This window comes from Carcharhinus amblyrhynchos, chromosome 29, assembly GCF_965287045.1.
Source record: "Carcharhinus amblyrhynchos chromosome 29, sCarAmb.v2.hapA, whole genome shotgun sequence".
NCBI classification, from domain to species: Eukaryota; Metazoa; Chordata; class Chondrichthyes; order Carcharhiniformes; family Carcharhinidae; genus Carcharhinus; species Carcharhinus amblyrhynchos.
Genome location: NC_137352.1, coordinates 6,241,322 through 6,262,135, shown reverse-complemented (window position 1 = coordinate 6,262,135; position 20,814 = coordinate 6,241,322). Strand labels below are relative to the sequence as shown.

Genomic DNA, 20,814 nt, shown 5'->3' with positions numbered 1-20,814 from the left:
ATATTCATTTTTGATGCCAAATAAACCTTGTTAGTTTGCATTCCAAATTAGAGACTGTCCTTTTAACCAATAAGGTTATGCCCAGACAAGAATTTTTCTATTCTGCAGTTCAGTATAAAATCCAAATCCCAACATAATAGATAGAGGGAAGCCCAAAAGATTAGTGTCTCCAATGAGTAATGAAAATTATTTCAACAAGAAGTGTTAATTCTTCCATTGTGCCTGTATTGAATACTATTGAAATTGAAGAGTAGGTAAATGTATTTTATTTAAAATTACATTAATTGTACATCTATTTTCTAAACAGAATGAAACAAAGGCTAGTGAAATTCTGGTTATTCTCTCATGGGAAAGACCATTCTCAAACTTGTCACTCTCACTTATCAAACTTGCCATTCTCACCAAGAAACAATATTTTCACTGTATGCGAATAAATGTGACAATAATAAATCAAATTAGGAATCACAGATTGGAATTTTCCAGTCTTGCATGCCCTACTGCCAGTGTGAATGGAGAATTTGATGTGCAGCCAAAGCAGCGAGACTATAGCATCCCAGTTGCAAGCAAGAGAATTCCAGCTATAGTTCCTCTTTTCTAAACAAACTGCATTCTCGTCTCTAAACCTGAGGGAAACACCTTAACTTCTGTGTCACTTTACAATCTTAACCTTAAAACTGTATATAAACATAAAATGATAAGTGAAAGAATGAAACATTATCAAATAAAATCTAAACACTGCTCCAGTTATTTCTTAAATCTCTCAAAAACTATAGGACTCTCTTGTCAAAATGTAATCATTCTGTATGAAGGGCATTAGCAATCATGGTAAGCTTATGTCTGAGACCTTCTTTCTTCTGTTTCAGATATCTTTCCATGGCCCTAGCTTCTTCCAGGATTGTGTTAAGTTGTTGTACATGCTTGGCATTCACCGCTGTTCTCTGACTTACATAAGTAGCAAGAAAGATTTTATTAGACTATAATGAATGTCAAATTGTGGCATGTTTAAATTAATTGAAAATATACCTTAAAGTTTCTGTATAAGCAGACAGTAGAATGTTAACTACTTCATTGACATCTGTTGAAAAATACAAGAGGTGAAATTGACAACAGAACTTTCAAAGTATAACCGGATAATTATCAATAAGTCAGTATTTGACTATCTGAATGTTTCTTAATAGTGGAATCACATTTCCTTATAAAGATGTGCATTTTATATCCTGTGTAATATTTATGACTTGATTCAATCATGTAACTAATTCAAGAATAGACAGTGGGCAAATATGAATGTAAATATGAATATTGCTGAAAAATTATGCTAGTTGTTTTACATAAATTAACCTGACTGATTTCTCCACAATACATTTTTCAATATGCTACACACATTTTCACACAAATAAATACTTTTGAATATCTAGACTTCTAGTTTTAGGAACACAATTTAAAATATGTTTCCACTTGATCAACCAGGGCAGATCAACTAGACCATAATAAATCATACCAAGATGTACATATAAATAAATAAAACATTTCAGCAAAATCAGGCAGGGATGCACACAAAAAGAGAGAGTTATTTGCTTTGAAGAAGCAGCTGAGTTCAATAAGTCAGCACAGCATGAAATTAAACTATAGGTGGAACCGTGAGCTCAGACTCTCCATGCAAGAGAATGGCGACACACTCAAAATCTAGAGAGTTTTGAAAAGCATGATTTGCGCTAGCGAGATGACGTTTTGCAATTTTGTAGGAGACCCGCTGGTGGAGTGATGTGGAATGCTCCACGGAATGTTGGCAACATTTTAGTACATTAGCATCTCATTATAGAGCACTCAGTCAGACATTGAGCCCACACCAAACATTCTGCAGGCGCCAGTTTGGCGTCATATCAGCACCTTTTACAATAGTTCTATGTAAACATCAGCCTGGCACTTTCACCTCTGAGGGAGATATCGGAGGACAGCGCCCAGGCAGCCATTTCCCCTCAGGCCGTCCAATACTTAATAAGCATCATGGAGAACATTTCGAACACAGATAAGTGCAGCTTGGGACTGGGGGTCTCTTGTCATGGTGGAGGGTGGAGGCTGGGTGGGTCAGATGCCATGCTAAAATGAAGCCTCAGCGGTACTTGGCCAGGTGGCTTACAGTGGAAATAATGTGGGGATTTGGCTGTTGTGTCAAAGGGGATGTTGGGAGGGAGAGCAGATATTAACTCAGACTAGGAAGACTTGGGTGGAAGTCACAGTGGCATACAGGAATGAGGGTCAGGGCTGTGGCAGGATTCCTCATAGCTCCCTGTAAAGTTCTCACTCTTTTAATGCATGATTCAGGAGAATCATGGAGCAGGTGGAGTTGGCATATCTGCTAATCATGATTGACCAGCAGCACAGACAAGATATGCTGCTTCATGTGCATAACACCAGAGGTCTGCAGCTGTCCAGGGAACAGGAGCACAGAATCAAACTAGAAGACAATGCTAGCCTGGGATCTTCTGGTGAAGGTGCTCATATCTTCAGATGTCCAATCCTCAGTGCCAGAGAAAGCTGCATTTGTCCCAGGGGACGATGGATCTCCTCTGCCAAATACTGCACAAACTGGCATCCATGGAGCTGGAGGACACCCAAAGCCTTTGGCCTTTAAAGTCACAGCGGCACTAACCTTTCTTGTCAGTGGCTCCTTCAATGGCACTGTAGGGAACAGCTATGGAATCTCCCAGTCTGCCATTCACAAATGCATCAGGGAGGTCACGGATGCTCTGTATACAAGGGCAAAGGTGTTTATAAACTTTGACCAGGATTGGGTGAGCCAGGATGCCAGGGCCATGGGCTTTGCCCTCATTGCAGGGATGTCACAGGTGCAATGTATCACTGAAAGCACCCACGTTGCTCTTAGGTCACAATCACAACAGATGGTGCCATTCATGAACCGCAAGGAGTTCAACTCCTTCAACGTGCAATTCATCTGCAACCACACAAAGTAGCGCACACCTGCATGATGCACAAAGTTTCAGGTCTGATGCTGAGGCCAGTAATAGGCCATGAGGTCAGTGATAGTTTACTATCTGGAACAGTTTATTAACACATCTTTCTCCTAGCACAGTCACCATAAGACTGGCTCGGTGAGTTCTACCCAGGGCGGAGCTCATGTCCCAACCCAATATCTTAAAGGGCATGCCCCAACATACATAGCATTCCTCCCCTCTTTCTTCAAAAACCCTCAAATGACATATACATTTTTAGTACAGTTCTATAAATACACAATTCAACTATATACAAAAACATGAACTGTGAACAGCAATATCCATTAAAAAGTCTACACAGGTATAAAGGGCTGTGGTTTTTGGATGACTGTCTTGATTCAAGCATTCTTCCCCACATTTCTATGAGCTCTTGATCTTCCACTCTAACCTGGTTATCAGCATCAGCAGCTTCTGTTGATGTTTCCTTTCTGGTTAGAACTCCCTCAGTGTCAGGAGTACAAGACTCAGTTGGTTCCTCAGGCACTTCTTAGAACAATTATGGGTCAGGGAGAATTTCCCTGCTTTGACGTGGAGCAGCCAGCAGCTGAACTGTGTCTCCTCTCTAGACCCAATCATCCTGTGTCTGAACAGCGTATGACACTGGCCTTGTCTGGGTCACCACTGTTGCAGGAAGTCCATTTTCTCCCACCATATAGATCCTCACGAACATAGTTTCTCCTTTCTTGGTTCTCCGTTACCTCCTCTGGTCCCATCAGATTAAAAAGTAGTCCTCAATCTGTGGCCAAACATAAACGATGCCAGGGAAACTTGGGTTGTTGCATGAGCTATGTTGCATTAAGCTTAAGAATCGACTCACTAGCCTTCCAACAGACCCTTTTCCTTTGGGAAACCTTCAGTGCCTGTTTTAAATCTGGACAAACCAGATTTTGGGATGGCCATTTGTGATAGGGTGGTAGGGAGCCAATTTCACCTGCCAAACTCCCTTGGTGGTTGAGGCAGTCCACAAATGACTTCACCACAAACTGTTGTCCATTATTGCTCACTATTTGATCAGGTCTTCTAAAATGAGTTGCTCTATAGTCCCCTTTGCAAACACTGACTTCATAATTGCTACTTCTGGCCATTTTGAGTGGGCACTGACTACCACCAATATTTATCTTCACTGGATAGATGAAGTCTACATGGATTCTTTGCCAAGGAGCTTAAGGCCATTCCCATGGGTGGAGGGGCAACAATGACTAGCACACAGGATTCAAAGCACCTGCCTACTCTTTGATCTGGGAGCCAATGTCTGCCAGCAAAAATAGCTCCCAGCAATCTCTTTCATTCGCACCACACCTGGATGCCCTCGGTGCACTTGATCTAGCATCTTCCTATGTAATGTGGGAGGAATGACCACTCTCATTCTCCACAAAAGACATTCATTCGTTATGGATAACACTCACCTCCTTGACAGGTAGGGATACAAAGCATGCTGATTGCTACGAATAGACTTCCATCGTAAGACTAAATTCATTACTTGACTTAAGATTGGGTCATTCCTTGTGGCGTTTCAAACCCAGGCCACTGATAAAGATACTTTATCATTTAGGTGAAAATACATTTCAAATGCCAAATCAGGAACATCCATTCCTCCAGGAACAGGCAGCCTTGAAAGTGCAGAGTTACCATGCAGTTCAGATTCTCTATAACATATGCTGTAGGAGTGTATTGTCAAAAGTAGCTCCCATTGTTGTAACCATGCTGCTGCCATAGATGCTATTACTGTGTATGGCCCAAAGATGTGGTCAGGGGCACAAATTGCCACTTGTATAGAAAATGGGAGAATTTCTTCACCTCAAATACAATACTTAACCTTGATTCTTGATCTGGGCATTTATTTCCTCTGTTTTTGTCAAGGACCTTTACCAGATGGGAATGGGCCTTTCTTCTCCATTGGACAATATGTGTGACAATACAGTGGCAGCCCATTAAGTAGCCATCGCAGGCTAATTGCAATAGCAACTTCGAATCTAAGTGTACCAACACTTCCGACCTTCGTTTTACCCCTCAGCAAGCATCTTCACGTCCCTTGGTCTATCCCTATGGTTGACCTTTACCCAGCAGATGATGTAAAGATTTCAGTACGGTAACCAAATCTGGCACAATTTTGCCATAATCATTTATCAATGCCAGGAATGATTGCAACTGCAATAGATTGTCTGGATTGGGAGCTTTCACAATGGCTTCCATTTTCGTGGGTACCTTGTGCAGTCCCTTACTATTAATCAAATCTTTAAAGTATTTGCATTTCTCTCATTACTTGCAGGCCATGTTCTGAAACCTTCTGAGGCTCTCCTCAAGGCTCTTCAAATGCTTTTCCCTCAGTGGAGTCCATCACCAAAATATCATCCAGATAATATCAGATCCCCAAGTAACTCATTAGAATTCAGTTCATTGCTCTTTGGAAAAGGACTGGTGCCGACATAATACTGAAAGGAAGATGCAGCATGGTTGCACAATGGTTCACAATGCTGCCTCAGTGCCAGTAACCCAGGTTCAATTCTGGCCTCGGATGACCATGTGTGTGGAGTTTGCACATTTTCCACATGTCTGCTCGGGTTTCCCCCACACTCCGAAGATGTGCAGATTAGGATGACTGGCCATGCTAATTTGCCCCTTAGTGTCAGGGCGATTAGCAGGGTAACTACATGGGTGGGATTGTTGTCATTGCAGGCTCAATGGATCAAGTGGCCTGCTTCTGCATTGTAGGGACTCTATGATTATGGAAAAGTCCCCGATGAGTTATGATCATCAGAAGTGGTTAAGCTTCTTCTGCACAGCCACAAATAGTGAAATGGATTCACTTTTCAACTGCATTCCCTTATAAAATTGGAACCATTCTGCTATTGTAAGTGGCTTCAGGCATAATGATTCCTTCATGCTTCGCACAGCTCTGCTATGGGATGCTTTGCGGATTTCTCAAGTTGTATGAGGCTTCTTAACATCACAAACGTTTTACTCCCTACAGTAGTTAAGAAAATTGCTACTGCTAGTTCATCCTCTACCTTATTTCCCTTTAAATAAGAGTCGAAATACTCCATGCATAGTGTCCAGCTCTCCATATCTTTGTTTTTCACATTGCCCTGAACTGGCCTGCTATTTTCTGATTCCTTTGGTGGGAGTTTTTCCTGCTTGCGCATTCTGTAGCCACTTTTCACACACTTTGCCACTCTTCACACGCTTCCTGCCGCCATTCCCTCGCCAACTGTGCTTCCCTCATCTTTCTGTCGATTGCAACTCTGCCATTGATGTGACTGACCCTCACGACCGCTTCCCTCCTGATGGTCTTGGTTTTCCCAATGGAGAAATCCCTCACCTATACCCGACCTCTATTAGTAGCCCGTGTCCCTTTCTGACCACTGCCTTCAGCCTTCCCAGCAAGTATCTCTGCAGCGTCGAATACAGTCCAAGTGCCTTTGAGCAACTGCTTTTCTCAATGCCTAGGCCTCCTCCTTGGAGTGTACCCCAGTGCCTCGGTGATTTTTGCCATTTTCAGAGTATAGGACAATGATGGCCACTGCAGAGAAGGATGTGCCTGTATCACAAAAACTTGTGATACAGGCACATCCTGTTTCTCATGTTAACATCTTGCTGCTTTTTTCAGACTGTTGGTTAGCAGGCAGATGCTGATGGTTGATTGCAATGTTAAATCTTTCTCTCAAAGCAGCTGCTTGCTGTCAAGATCACTGTGATCTCAGAGACTACACAATCCCTGACTAACTTATCAGTAAGGGTACCAAATGCACATGTTTTTGCTAAAAATTTTAAGATTCCAGGCATGACTTTGTTGATTCATCAAATCTTTGGTCTGTAGTATTAAACATGTGCTTGTGGTGTGTTATGCTCTTCATTGGCAAACAAATGTTCTTAAACTTTAACAGTGGCTTGGGATCCACTTTCTGTCTTCCATTTGAAAGACAAAGATTCAAACTTTTCAATAATCTTGAGCCTGCCAGATTTGATAAGGTGCTTGTGTCTTTTTGATTTGTTCGACACCACAGTAGATGCTTTACCCTTCAAATTTGGCCCAATTGTCTGCAATGTTTTCATTGAACACAAACAGGTTAACGTGACAAAGTACTTGTGCCATACTGTCAACTCTTGACACCATGCAGACGTGTTGGGTTCCAAACACTGGTAAGCAAAGAATTATAACAATAATAGTTTATTAAGTACCATGCCAGCAGCTCTTCTTACATTCTGCCTGTGCTTTGGGAAGAATTCCCACACTTTGGACACGTGATCCTTTAAATAGCTGTATCATCCCATGACCAGTCTACATCAGCAACCTTTGGTTAAATTCTTCATTTAAAGCCTGCTTCCCATAGCTCCATTCCTGCTATGAGCCTGGTTTTCTGTTCCTCTAATTTTCCTTAACTGGGACCTGCCTAGGTCCCTCTTTCCCTTCATGGACCGGTGCCTCTGTCCCCTGCCTGGAAAACTAATTTGCAATGACATCTGCTCACCTGACCTGAGGTTTTGTGCTTTTTTATTATGTACATACGCAATGGATCCAAAAAAAAAATGCTGATCTGCACATTTGCAGAAATTCTGAAGTCCAACGGGAATTGAAATTCTTGATCTCTGAGCTCAATAAGGTAAATATGGTCTTCGTAAAATGGTAATATCGGACCAAGGTAACACAAAAATCCAAAATTGTCATTTAGAAGCTGTAAAATCATTTCAGAAACTTGTCCCATGTTCAGAGATTTGCAACTTCCACTTCTCAATCAAATGTGACATTTGCAAGTTACCTTACTTTTTTGACTCTTGCATCTCTGTGACTATCCCGATAATCCGTAAGCACTTTGAACAATGCAGCAGTGAAGACATATTTGTGCTAAATTCTGCTCAGGCTTAAAAAAATCTTGCCCCTATAGTTGAATCACTTCATTTTTTCAGAATATGTATGAGGAGAAACATGAGTTAATCCAGTCATAGCCAAAAAGAGATAGCAATATGATTTATTTTGAAATAATTCAGTAAATATTTACAAAGGTTGCTTTATTACCTTGCAGGATTTTTTCCACCGATCCTGGGTTAGAAGCAAACTCTCCTCCATCTGAAGCAGAAACCAAGGGCACATGTCTTTTGGTTTGAACAGGTGCTTCACAATATTCATTCTATGATACATAAGATGCAAAGACAAAGAACAGGATTGTACTCTTGAACTCTGCATCAGACATCACTTTGACTCAACAACGCAAAGAAAACTTACTTTTTTTGTAAACATAATTTTCAGCAGTTGATTCAATAGTACTGCTTAATGTGGGAATTTATCAGTTTGTCAAGAATGTGAGTAGAATTGGGCTACTGGTTGCGAAAGACAATTCAAAGTGCTTGGGAATACTTTGCTGTTTAAATTTATGTTTTTGGGTGAAGAGGTATGCATGCAAAAAAAAACAATAATTAGGGGTGTGCACCAAGCCATAGGTTCCCCACTTAAGTAGTCAACAGAATACTGAAACTTTAGTTAGTTTCTTACAAGTTCCATTTGTTCATTCAAAATATCTAGTGAAGGCTGCAGTAGCCTGGCTGAAAAAACAAATGAACAAGGCAGATAAAGTAGAATAACACCAGTATCTCCAGCTCTTGATCTGGTGCATCCATTTGTTAGTAATATAGTCAGGGGCACTCCAATTCGTGAAAGTGCAGCACAACTGATAGAGGGAGGATTTACCTGGGCCAGAGTGTGAATATTCTCAAATCTTTGAAATAATAATTTTTCCCCATGTTTAATGACAGGCTGCTAAAATCTAAACAGTGCTCAGAGAGCTTTCCTTTTTAGAAACTATAACTCCAGGAGCAGTGTACTGGTGGCTGGTGAGTCTAAACTGCGAGTGTACCGATTTTTTTCAATTGCATTGCTGGTTCACAGGTTTTTTTCTGCATTTTGCGCTTTCTGTAGCGGGTCCTAGGCACAAGGGCAGTTGGGAAGGGAGCGCGGGAGTACAAAAAGAAGGCCACAGTAGACAGCGGGCAGCGTCGGTATTGGGCAGCGGAGTGAGGCGGGTGCTGAGTGAGTGCTGCAAGGACTTTGGCTCACAGGGCTTAGGCGAGAGCAGGCTTAGGCAAGGTGAGATACTGGTCAAATTTTTCTAACTGTGTCCATAAGTTTAAGGGTGGTCAAATAAATGGCAGGGTCCATGGGGAGGCGTGTCAGCTGTGTAACGTGCAATATATGGGAGTTCCTGGAGACACAGCATCTCCGGAGAGTCCACATCTGCACCAAATGTCTGGAGTTGCAGCGTTTGAGGGCCCGGGTTAGGCAACTGGAGTTGAGGCTGGAGGATTTATTTTTAGTTAGGGAAAATGATGCGCTAATGAATAGGAACCACGTTCAAGAGGGGATCCCAGAGCCGTGGATTACTAGAGATATAGAAGACCTGGTTAGGAAGAAACAAGAGGCGTATGTCAGGTCTAAGCAGCTGGGAACGGAGAGAGCGTTGGAGGAATACAGAGACAGTAGGAGGGATCTCAAAAGGGGAGTTAGGAGAGCAAAGAGGGGGCATGAGATGGCTTTGGCAGGTAGGATTAAGGAGAATCCAAAGGTGTTTTACTCCTATCTTAAGAGCAAAAGGGTGGCTAGGGGTAAAATCGGTCCCCTCAGGCACAGACGAGGGGGGATGGGTGGGTTACAGTTAGGAAGGGGAAGAGGAGTAATGTTCCAAAGGCTACCCCAGGGGTAGTCTCTCAAGATATCAGGGGTAAGGCGCCAACTGAGGTGGAAAGGGCACGAGGGGAAGACCGGAAGGAAGGGGGCTGGATGTGAGATAGTGGTGGGGGATGGGAGGGTTAGAGGAATTGATTGGTGGTTCTGTGGGCAAAAGCGGGACTCCAGGATGGTAGTCTGCCTCCCTGGAGCAGGGTACAGGATGTGTCAGAGAGGGTAGAGGGAATCTTGAAGGGCCAAGGGGCCCAGGTGGATGTAATTATACACATAGGTGAGAAGGATGTAGGAAGGAAGAGTAGGGGGGAAATACGTAGGCAGTTCAGAGAGTTGGGAGCCCCAGGCTGAAGTGCAGGGCCTCCAGGGTGGCGATCTCTGGGCTGCTGCCAGTGCCCAGTAATAGCAGGGATAAAAATAAGGAGATCCTGCAGCTGAATGCGTGGCTGAGGGATTGGTGCAGGACAGAGGGTTTTAGTTTTGTAGGCCATTGGGAAGTCTTTGCAAAGGAAGGGCACTTGTATAAAAGGGATAGGGAACATTTAAATGGGAAGGGTACACATACTTTAGCTGGGAGGTTGGCTGGAGTGTTTCGGCAGGGTTTAAACTAATATGGAGGGGGGGTGGGGAGGAGAGAGACAGCTCAGGCACTGGGAGTGGGAGTGAGTTGGAGGTGAGGGTAAGTCTAGATGATAGGAAAATCTCCCAGGAGAAGGAGGATCCGAGTGGGCCTGAGGGTCTTCAGTGCATCAGTTTTAATGCGAGGAGTGTGACGGGTAAGACGGATGAACTTAGGACCTTGATGTTCGCGAGGAATTCAGATGTGGTGGCAGTGACAGAGATGTGGTTAAAGGAGGGGCAGGACTGGCAGCTAAATATTCCAGGGTATAAGTGTTTTAGGCGTGATAGGGGAGGGTTGAAAAGAGGAGGGGGAGTGGCGCTCTTAGTTAGGGAGCAGATCACAGCAGTGCAGAGGGAGGATAACATGGGGGGGTTGGGAATTGAGACTCTGTGAGTGGAGTTGAGGAATAGGAAGGGAGCCATTACTAGGAGTGTACTATAGGCCGCCCGACAGCCCGCGGGCAGTGGAAGAGGGTATATGTAGGGACATTTTGGACAAGTGTAGGAAGAACAGGGTTGTTGTAGTGGGTGATTTTAATCTCCCTGGGGTGGATTGGAAGGTGCCTAGAGCTGGGGGTTCGGACAGGGAGGAATTCATAAGATGTGTATTGGAAGGGTATGTAGATAGCCCGACTAGAGAGGGGGCTATACTGGATTTAGTTCTGGGCAATGAGCCGGGTCAGGTGGTTGAGGTTGCGGTAGGTGAACATGTGGCTAATAGTGACCACAACTCTGTCTACTTTAGGATACAAATGGAAAAAGATGAGAGCTGTCCTAAGGGGAGGGTGCTAAATTGGGGGAAGGCTAGATACAGCCGGATTAGGCAGGATCTTAGGGATATAGACTGGGATAGGCTGTTGGAAGGCAAGACCACGTTAGGCACGTGGGAGTCTTTCAAGGGAAAACTGCAATGGGTGCAGGAAAGGCATGTGCCGGTTAGGAGGAAGGATGGGAAAGGTAGGATTAGAGAGCCGTGGATTACTAGAGATATAGAAGACCTGGTTAGGAAGAAACAAGAGGCGTATGTCAGGTCTAAGCAGCTGGGAACGGAGAGAGCGTTGGAGGAATACAGAAACAGTAGGAGGGATCTCAAAAGGGGAGTTAGGAGAGCAAAGAGGGGGCATGAGATGGCTTTGGCAGGTAGGATTAAGGAGAATCCAAAGGTGTTTTACTCCTATCTTAAGAGCAAAAGGGTGGCTAGGGGTAAAATCGGTCCCCTCAGGCACAGACGAGGGGAATTGTGCTTAGAGGCAGAGGGAATGGGGGAGATCCTGAATGAATACTTTGCGTCGGTATTCACGAAGGAGAGGGGCTTGATGTCTGGTACGGTCATCGAGGGAGCGGTAGACCAATTGAAAGATCTATCGATTACGAGGGAAGAAGCGTTAGGGCTTTTAGGTAGCACTACAACCGATAAGTCTCCGGGGCCCGATGGCATTTATCCTAGGCTGCTTAGGGAGGCGAGGGATGCGATTGCTGGGCCTCTGACGCAAATCTTTGTCTCTTCTTTGGACACAGGTGAGGTCCCAGAGGACTGAAGGATAGCGAACGTGGTACCGTTGTTTAAAAAGGATAGGAGGGATAGCCCGGGTAACTATAGGCCGGTGAGTTTAACGTCAGTGGTAGGCAAGTTGATGGAAAGGATTCTTAGGGATAGGATGTATGTGCACTTAGAGCGTTGCAATCTGATTAAGGATACGCAGCATGGCTTTGTAAAGGGGAAGTCTTGCCTTACGAATCTGGTAGAATTCTTTGAGGAGGTGACAAAAACGGTCGACGAAGGACGAGCTGTTGATGTCGTCCATATGGATTTCAGTAAAGCGTTTGACAAAGTCCCTCATGGTAGGTTGGTAGAGAAGATTAAAGCTCATGGGATACGTGGCCAGGTATCTAGATGGGTAGAGAACTGGCTTGCAAAGAGGAGTCAGAGAGTAGGAGTGGAGGGGTCCTTTTCTAGCTGGAGGTCTGTCACTAGTGGTGTGCCGCAGGGCTCAGTACTGGGACCTCTTCTCTTTGTAGTGTATATAAATGATTTGGAAGAGGGAGTAGGTGGTGTGATCAGCAAATTTGCTGATGACACCAAGATGGCTGGATTGGCGGGCAGTGAGGAGTAGTGTCTGGCAATACAACGGGATATTGATAGGCTGGTAGATTGGGCAGATACATGGCAAATGGAGATTAATCCGGATAAATGTGAGGTGATGCACTTTGGCCGGAATAATGTAGGGGGGAGTTATATGATAGAGGGTAAGCCCATAAGGAGTATAGAATCGCAGCGAGACCTGGGGGTGCAAGTGTACAAGTCTTTGAAGGTGGCAGTGCAAGTGGAGAGTGTGGTGAAGAAAACCTGTGGTATGTTAGCCTTTATAGGAAGGGGTATAGAATATAAGAGCTGGAGTCTAATGTTGCAGTCGTACAGAACGTTGGTTAGGCCGCATTTAGAGTACTGCGTCCAGTTCTGGTCGCCTTACTACCGGAAGGACGTGGAGACTCTGGACAGAGTGCAGAGGAGGTTTACCAGGATGTTGCCTGGTATGGAAGGACTGGGGTATGAGGAAAGATTGAATAAATTGGGGCTCTTTTCCCTTGAAAGACGGTGACTGAGGGGGGATCTAATAGAGGTATATAAGATTATGAAGGGTATAGATAGAGTAAACAGAGATAAGCTATTTCCTATGATAGAGACACATAGGACAAGGGGCCATGGACTTAAGGTGAGGGGGGAGAAGTATAACACAGATATTAGAGGGAGGTTTTTCACACAGAGGGTAGTGGGGGTATGGAATGCTCTGCCAAGTAAGGTGGTGGAGGCAAACACGCTAGAGTCATTTAAGAGTAACTTAGACAGGCACATGACTGGGTTGGAGATGGGTGGATATAGGAGATTGTTTTAAATAAGGGTCATTAGCATTGGGGCGTCCCTGGTAACGTAAATGCATATGGTACAATAACAATGTTTTTTTTCTCTTTTTCATTCACAGGTTTTAAGTCGGTCCGCCTTCTGTCCAACGAGAGGCATACACGCGATGGGTCGTACTTGGGCTGCTCTTGGTTTTTCGAGATTGGCCTAGTGTTTCATGTCGTTAGTGTGTGCCTAAACTGGACCAGATACTGGGCAAGACAACAGCTCAGTGACTATCACTGATTGCTGTGCAGACACATGGATTTGGGCCAGTGTCTGTGGGAGTTTGCGCATTCTCCCCGTGCTTGCGTGGGTTTTCTCTGGGTGCTCCGGTTTCCTCCCACACCCCAAAGATGTTAGGCTGATTGGCAGTAATAAATTGTCCCTAAATTAGTTTCCCTCAATGTGGACGGCCATAAAACATTAGACAAGGGTCATGGATGGAGGGGGGCGACTGGTGGTGTTGGGATGGCAGCGCGGGCTCATTGGGCCGAAGGGCCTGTTTCCTGGGCTGTTTTGTTCTTTGAATCAGCTATAAAGGAACAGTGTTTTATTGCACAAAATAAGCAAACCACAAGCATGTGGTGAACACAAACAGGTACCAACCAGGACAAATGCAATAATAGATCTGCTTAGGGGCCTGCTTTATATAAGGCTCCACCTGGTCAGTTAATTGCCAACCCCAGAGAGCTCATATTCAATGAGTCCAATGGGGAGATCGATCAGTGATTCTCCATGCAAGTCTTGGGGTTATCACAGAACCCTAACCATCTGGAATCTCATGGACCCTAACAACAACAGAATTTGAATTACATCCAGCTTCAGTAGCCAAGATAAAAGAGGATTCACTCTCAATTTTTCAAATCCATGCACATATCCTGGATAAAGCATCAACTAAGCTAGTTAACAAATGGAACATAATACTACCTCATTTCCTGGATAAAAGCCATCAGGCCTCTTAACAATTTAAAGTTGAACTACCTGAAGGTTCTTTAGCCCTCAATTTAAAAATAGGTTGTACTGGGAGCCAATTTTCCTTTGCAGGATCATTAAAAATAGGCTGATTGGATAGTTTCCCAGTTTGGTAGTCCTTTCTCTCATGGTCCTCTAGAAAGCATTCTCTCATGTTCAAAAATTACATCTCATTACTGATGAATGAATGTGACCCTTTAATCTATTTTGATTTGATGTTTTAAGTTTCCTTTCTACTTTGTCCTTTGTTTTGGATGGTTCCCCTCCTTTTGGGAATTGCCTATTTTAATTTGTCCCCTCGTTAATTTGATTTAGTTATTTGGTTGGTTAAAAAGATTGGTACTGATGAATGAACAATGTAGCTGATGATAGGTATCAAGAAAAATAATGTGTTGATATTAAACAGTACTCACTGATAAAATGTCTTAATAGGCAGTTCAAGGTACCATCAAAAGCTGCTGAGAGGACTAAACTGATTGTTTGAATGATCTTCAAGCAGTCAGATACATAGCAGGTCAATTTTAAGGCTAATGGCCACAAATTAATTTGGTTTGCCAAACTTAGATTTCTCTTGAGAAATCAGTGCTACAGGATCATCTCCAGAGTTAGACATTCTGGGTTAATCAGTGGTAAGAATTGAAAACCAATGGACACAGATTCACATATATGCTCATGATGATATATGAAATATACTTAAAATGCCTATCCAAGGTTGAAAACTCTTATACATATTAACCTCTCACTGTTAGTCTATTGACAACAAAATTCAAGCTCAAATTGGAAGTAACAAGGTAACAAAACAGCAAAATAACAATGTGAAATGTGCAAAGAATAGATAACGAGCACATTACAACATCAGTGTCAAAAATCGAGTATTGCTCTTGTGATTTGCTCAAGTAGCCTTATGCCTGTCAGGAAATTGAACATTAATAGAGCAGAATAGCACAGAGGGTCTAGCATAACACAGAGCTCAGAGTTCATCCTTTCCACAGTGGACCTTGCAGCCAGCTTCATGAAAGAACCACCAGATCCAGTGTCTGGTACCTAGTGTCTCTGCTGCTACTGCAATACAGGCAAAAGCCATCAAATGTGTCAAACTAGCTTCCCATCCATTGACTGTCTACACTTCCTGCTGCCTCAGCAAAGCAGCCAGCATAGTCAAAGACCCCACATACCCCAGACATTCTCTTCCATCTTCTTCCTTCAGGAAAAAGATATAAAAATTTGAGGTCAATACCAACCAACTTCTTCCCTGCTGCTGTCAGATTTTTGAATGGATTTACCTTGCATTAAGTTGATCTTTCTCTACACCTTAGCTATGACTGTAACACTACATTCTGCACTCTCTCATTTCCTTCTCTATGAATGGTATACTTTGTTTATATAGCGTGCAAACAACAATTAATGTTAATACACGTGACAATAATAAATCAAATCAAATGTCCATTACTTTTGCTGAGGAATCACCTGAGATATCCAGGTTTTTATTTTACACAGTTTTACAAGTAAAATAACTGTAAATTAGATTAAATAGTGGAGCACAGTATCTCGCTGGAATGATCAAATGCCACAAAGCTGAATAGTAAAGAACTGAACTATGAATTTAAGCTATATGAATCTACTATACTATACAATATAGTATACGTTATAACCTGCATGTTGTCAACAAAAAGCAGACATATACATATTAGCCTCAAAATATGGGTGGGGGGGCAGATTAGATCGGAGTTGAGGAGGAATTTCTTCACTCAAAGGGTGGTGAAGCTCAGGAATTCTCTGCCCATTGAAGTGGTGGAGGCTACCTCGCTGAATATATTTAAGTCATGGGTAGATAGGTTTCTGATAGACAAGGGAATTCAGGGTTATGGGGAGAAAGCGGGAAAGTAGAACTGATCCACTTCAGATCAGCCATTGTAAATGGCGGGGCAGGCTCGAAGGGCTAGATGGCTTATTCCTGCTCCTACTTCTTATGTTCTTATGTTCTCACCGTTTCTCTTGCAGGCATTGTGTATATACTTACTTACTCTCTTTCCAGTATTCCTGTTTTTAATCTGGAGACCATTGACTTGATATATACTTTCCCAAATGACCTCAAATGTGTAGCACTCTATGCCAGAGACTAGAATCTCATCCCTCTTGGATTGGAAAAACCCTCTCATCTAAAATCACACATAGAACATTTTCTTACTTGAGTCTTCCTGGCACTGGCACTTTAATCTGTAATGCTGTTGTTGCTTTTCCTCAGCTTCTAATATTCAAGGTGTGAGGACCCCACAATTTTTTCTCTTAGGATCATTTCTTGGTGATCTTGATGAAACAAAATCCTGACACCCCACCAGTTTTCTTTCTGTAATGTCCTGACTAAGTTAGGGGTTTGTGGGTTTAAACAGAAAAAGAAAATACTTGGTTTGCATGTATAGATTCAAACAAGCACAGAACAAGATTTCTTGAAGAGCTGTTCTCTTCTCTGCATCAGAAAACAAAATGGAAAGCAAAACAGCATCCTGAGAGCACATCCTAATGACTTCATCATCAAAATCATAAGGTTAGCTCCTAAAGCAACTAGCAACCCTTTTAAAATATATAACACCAATGCTGGTATTCATGTATCTCCATGAAAGAGTACACTTGTCCAAGAAGATGCAGACTTAGCATCCTCATCGTGGAATCTGGTGGCAATGAAGGTCTTGAACAATTGACTGCCTTGTCTGGACGGTGATATGGATTTTTCCCTTGCATCTTCAGCTTTCTTAAACTCATCGCCCCATCCCTTTCAATGTCCTCCTCATTGGAAGAGACTTACAGCTCCTCCATTTTGGCATCTGTCAAGTCCTCTACCCTTTGCAGCACCAGGTTGTGCAATGCGCAACAAACCACGATGATCTGGGACCCTCTGGGGAGTGTACTGGAGTGCTGTGCCAGATCTATTGTGGCATTGAAACTGCATTTCAAGATGCCAATGCTCTTCTCTACCAGTGTTCAGTAGTGACATAAGCATAATTAATACCTTCACTCTGCAGGATTTTGTTGCTACTCTACGGACATCATCAGCCAAGTTCTTTGCAGGTACCCCCTGTCACCAAGGAGCCAACCTTGGATTCTGAGTGGTCTCTCAAAGATGTCAGGGATCTGCAATCTATTCAAGATGTATGAGTTGTGGCAGCTTCCTGCGAATCTCGCTCACACTGCACGATTTGTTTCTTGTGATGGTAAACCAGCTGAACATTGTGCGAGAGGAAACCTTTCCTCATTGTTTACTGGAGTGCCTGTTGCCAGGGAGCTTTGATAGCCACACTTGACTGACATACCTTCCCCTTCCTTCATCTAGGACGATAGTCCTTGCAATGACAATGTAAAGCTGAAGCACCTCTTCACTCTGCCATCTTCCCATTCAGGCTCCAACTCGCTAATGTCCTTCTTGAAGGTACTCTTCTCCATCCTGGCGCAGAGGACATTTTCAAATCTGACAGCATTCTGATCATGTATCAGAATGCAACTCTGCCATTGTCATCCTTTTCCCCATGTAGACCTTGCCCACCAGCCATTTATACATCAGCCCCACCTTACCACTGGTATGGAAGGTAGGTGCTTGCCTTTGAGATACTTCTGACAGAGATATGGTGTGCCTGCAAAGTGATTTAGTGGTGCCCCAAGCATTGTGCAGCGCAACATATGCCAACAAACCTCAAAGTCACAATCAAAGTACTGTTTAGCAGATGCACGTTGCTTATATCTGGTTGCGAAACACATGCCCTATTAATTCCATGTGGGAGGGGAATTACCAGTGAGCGGCCATTGAAATGAGCATTCATGACATTCATATTAGTCGGGAAACATGCTCTGCCATTGAAGTCAGATGCAAATGATGCTTTGAGGCTGGTATAAAACCAATATTTTCACGCTTACGATATTTTCCGCTCCTGGCCACTATGACACCTGCTTTGGGCAGGAACAGAAACTCCTAGCCCAGGTCAAAGGCTGGGAATTCTGCAGTGAGGAGCTCTCCTCCTGACTCCCCAAAATCTGTCCACAATCTTACAAGGCACAAATCAGGAATCTGATGGAATGCTCTCCACTTGTGTGGATGAATGCAACTCCAACAATACTCAAGGAGCTCGACACCATCCAGGTAAAGCAGCTTACTTAAATGACACCTCATTCACCACCTTAAACATTCACATCCTCCACCACCAAAACACAGTGATAGCAGTGTGTATCACCTGCAAGATACACTGCAGCAACTCACCAAGGCTCCTTCAATAGAACCTTCCAAAACCACAATGTCTACCATTTAGAAGGACAAGGCACCTCATGCATGCAAACACTAACACTTAGAAATTCCCCTCCAAGCTGCAAACCATCTTGACATAGAACTGAATTGCCATTCTTTCACTGTCACTGGGTCAAAATCCTGCAACTTCCTCTCTAACAGCAGTGCCAGTCTATCTGCATCACATGGGCTACAATGGTGTAAGAAGGCAGCTCACTACCAACTTTGCAAGGGCAATTAGGAAAGGACCACAAATGTTGGCCTAGCCAACGACACCCACAACCCACGAAGTAATACATTTCTAAAGATATCAGAAATGTATATGTAATAAACTATTTATGCATAGCTAAAGCAAACATAATAGAAATCAATCTTTACATTTACTGGTTGAGTGTAAAATATTGGTTAACAGAACAGAGGAACACTTGGTCAGGAGTATTTCATGCTAATTGCTGAACTTGCCCGATATTAATGGAATAGGAATCAGGCTGGCAATCCTCTTCACTTAATACTTCATACCCAGGAGGCACAAATCTTTCCTTTTAAGTAAAAGTTATATGGTATTGCATACCTCCATTTCTTTTCTACGCTTTATCCCTTTAGTCTCAACAATTTTGACTGGAACAGCTGACATCTGACTCTAGATACATGAAATAAAATCATATTAATTACTATAAAAAACAATATCTGATATTTGTATTTTAAATACTCATAACTTATTTTTTTCCCTTTCTGTGCAATGCAAATTATAGAGCAAGTGGACAAAATGGTAATTTTGCTTTGACCTCCGGTTGAGCTTCATGCAGTATCAAGTACATAGTCACACCAACAACTTCAACTTTGTAGTATATATTTGCTAAATCATAATTCCCTTTTTGAAGAAGTGGTTTCCAACCAATGACCATTACCAAATGAATAAATGCTACAGGCATTAGTGGAATTGTAATTGTGAGAACTGTTTTACGACTGGGTGTGAAATTTCAAAGTTTTGCGAAGTGCAACACGTTTTTCCAGCAGAACTTGCTGACTATTAATCAGAATTGGGGAGACTTGTTGACTTTTTCAGCCAATTCCCCAAGTTTGGATGACAAGTTAACATCAACATTCTACTGCGATTCCAGGTAAGTCTAATATATTTATCACATTACGGATGAAAAAAAATGGAGCATTTCATCATGTGAAGTGCTCAGATAGTGCATTTACAGATTGTACATACTAGGGTTTATGTGGACCTTTGATGCCATATGGGTTCAATCTTTGAGGCCCTGGAACATAAGAGGCTTGTCAAAGATTCTGTATTCTCTCCAATTGGTCTTGTAGTAATTCAGCCACACATTGTTTTCCCATCACCAACATCCTTTATTGTGCACCAAAAGAAAAAGTAGCTCCGATGGCTTAAGTCAAGTAATCTTCACCTCAGATCCAGGTAAAGTCACAGGCTTAAATACTCCTGCGACTGCTTCTCATTGGGCGAGCCTCCACTTGCTCAATCAGGCAGTTTGTACTCCACGACCCATAGGTAGACATATTAATGATTACCTGTGGCCTTCATGGTCATCATGACCTCCCCACTGAGGCCTGCATCTCTCGCGGCACCCCCATTTCGAAGAGGTCCTTTCCATCACTTGTCGCTTGGCGGAGGTGCGTCAGGCAGTATAAACCTTCTCTTCCAGACGGAGCGTTTCTTGGTTAGTGAAGCAGGTTCCTCCTCAGGTTGCACTTCAGCCCAGAGGCCTGCTTCTTCAGCCTCCATTCTGAATCCGTACCTTTGCTATCCGAGTGGGCCAACACAAAGGCAGCTTAAAGCCAAGAGCTGGCACTGGCAACAGCTATCTCCATGGCCAGTGGCAGGGCGGCTCAGGCAAGGACTCTCTGGTTCTGAAATGGTCTAAGTGCTTCTTCATGGTTTTACCCTGAAACTTGACCTTGTTAGATACTGGCCTATTTTCTCCATGATCCCAGGGGCCCATCTGGGACCATCCCCAAAGTTTCTTACATGAACCAGATCAGCCATTGCAAAAGTTCTTTTTGTCTTTGAGGAAGCAAAGCTTCTTGTTTGATTTTCCTGTTGGGACTCCACTTTCTGTACCAAGTTTGGGAATAGTAGGTTTCATCTAATTCGAACCAACATCCCATCAACAGTTCTGCAGCGTGGTCCTACAATTGAACAGAACTTTAGTCTCCATTGATGCCGCCGGTTGTTTCTTCATACCATTTTTGAAGGTTTGAAGCGCCCATTCTGCCAGTCCATTTGATGACAGATGATAACGTGCAGTTTGGATGTGTTGGTTATTATTGGAGAAGTTCTGGAAAATGCTGCTAGTGAATGTGCCATTACTGAAAACCAGGACTTTTGATATTCCGAATG

General features: G+C 43.2%; 1 protein-coding gene across 1 annotated transcript; it reads right to left on the bottom strand.

Moving 5' to 3' along the window:
- Positions 1–794: 794 nt before the first annotated feature.
- On the bottom strand, positions 795–20,781 carry tex12 (testis expressed 12). Its single transcript, XM_080214559.1, has 5 exons — positions 20,659–20,781; positions 19,018–19,086; positions 8,026–8,137; positions 1,024–1,075; positions 795–942 (listed from the first exon to the last, which is right to left on the bottom strand). Exons 1-5 carry the CDS (start codon positions 20,779–20,781, stop codon positions 795–797), a joined length of 504 nt encoding a protein of 167 aa, XP_080070685.1.
- Between the last annotated feature and the right edge of the window lie 33 nt (positions 20,782–20,814).

Coding starts and splice junctions, on each gene's coding strand:
- tex12 (XM_080214559.1), bottom strand. CDS start 20,781: ATGGCACATTCACTAGCAGCATTTTCCAGAACTTCTCCAATAATAACC. Junction 19,087..20,658: donor GCTTCAAACCTTCAAAAATG/GTATGAAGAAAC, acceptor TCATGTATCTAG/AGTCAGATGTCAGCTGTTCC. Junction 943..1,023: donor GCTTATACAGAAACTTTAAG/GTATATTTTCAA, acceptor TACTTATGTAAG/TCAGAGAACAGCGGTGAATG.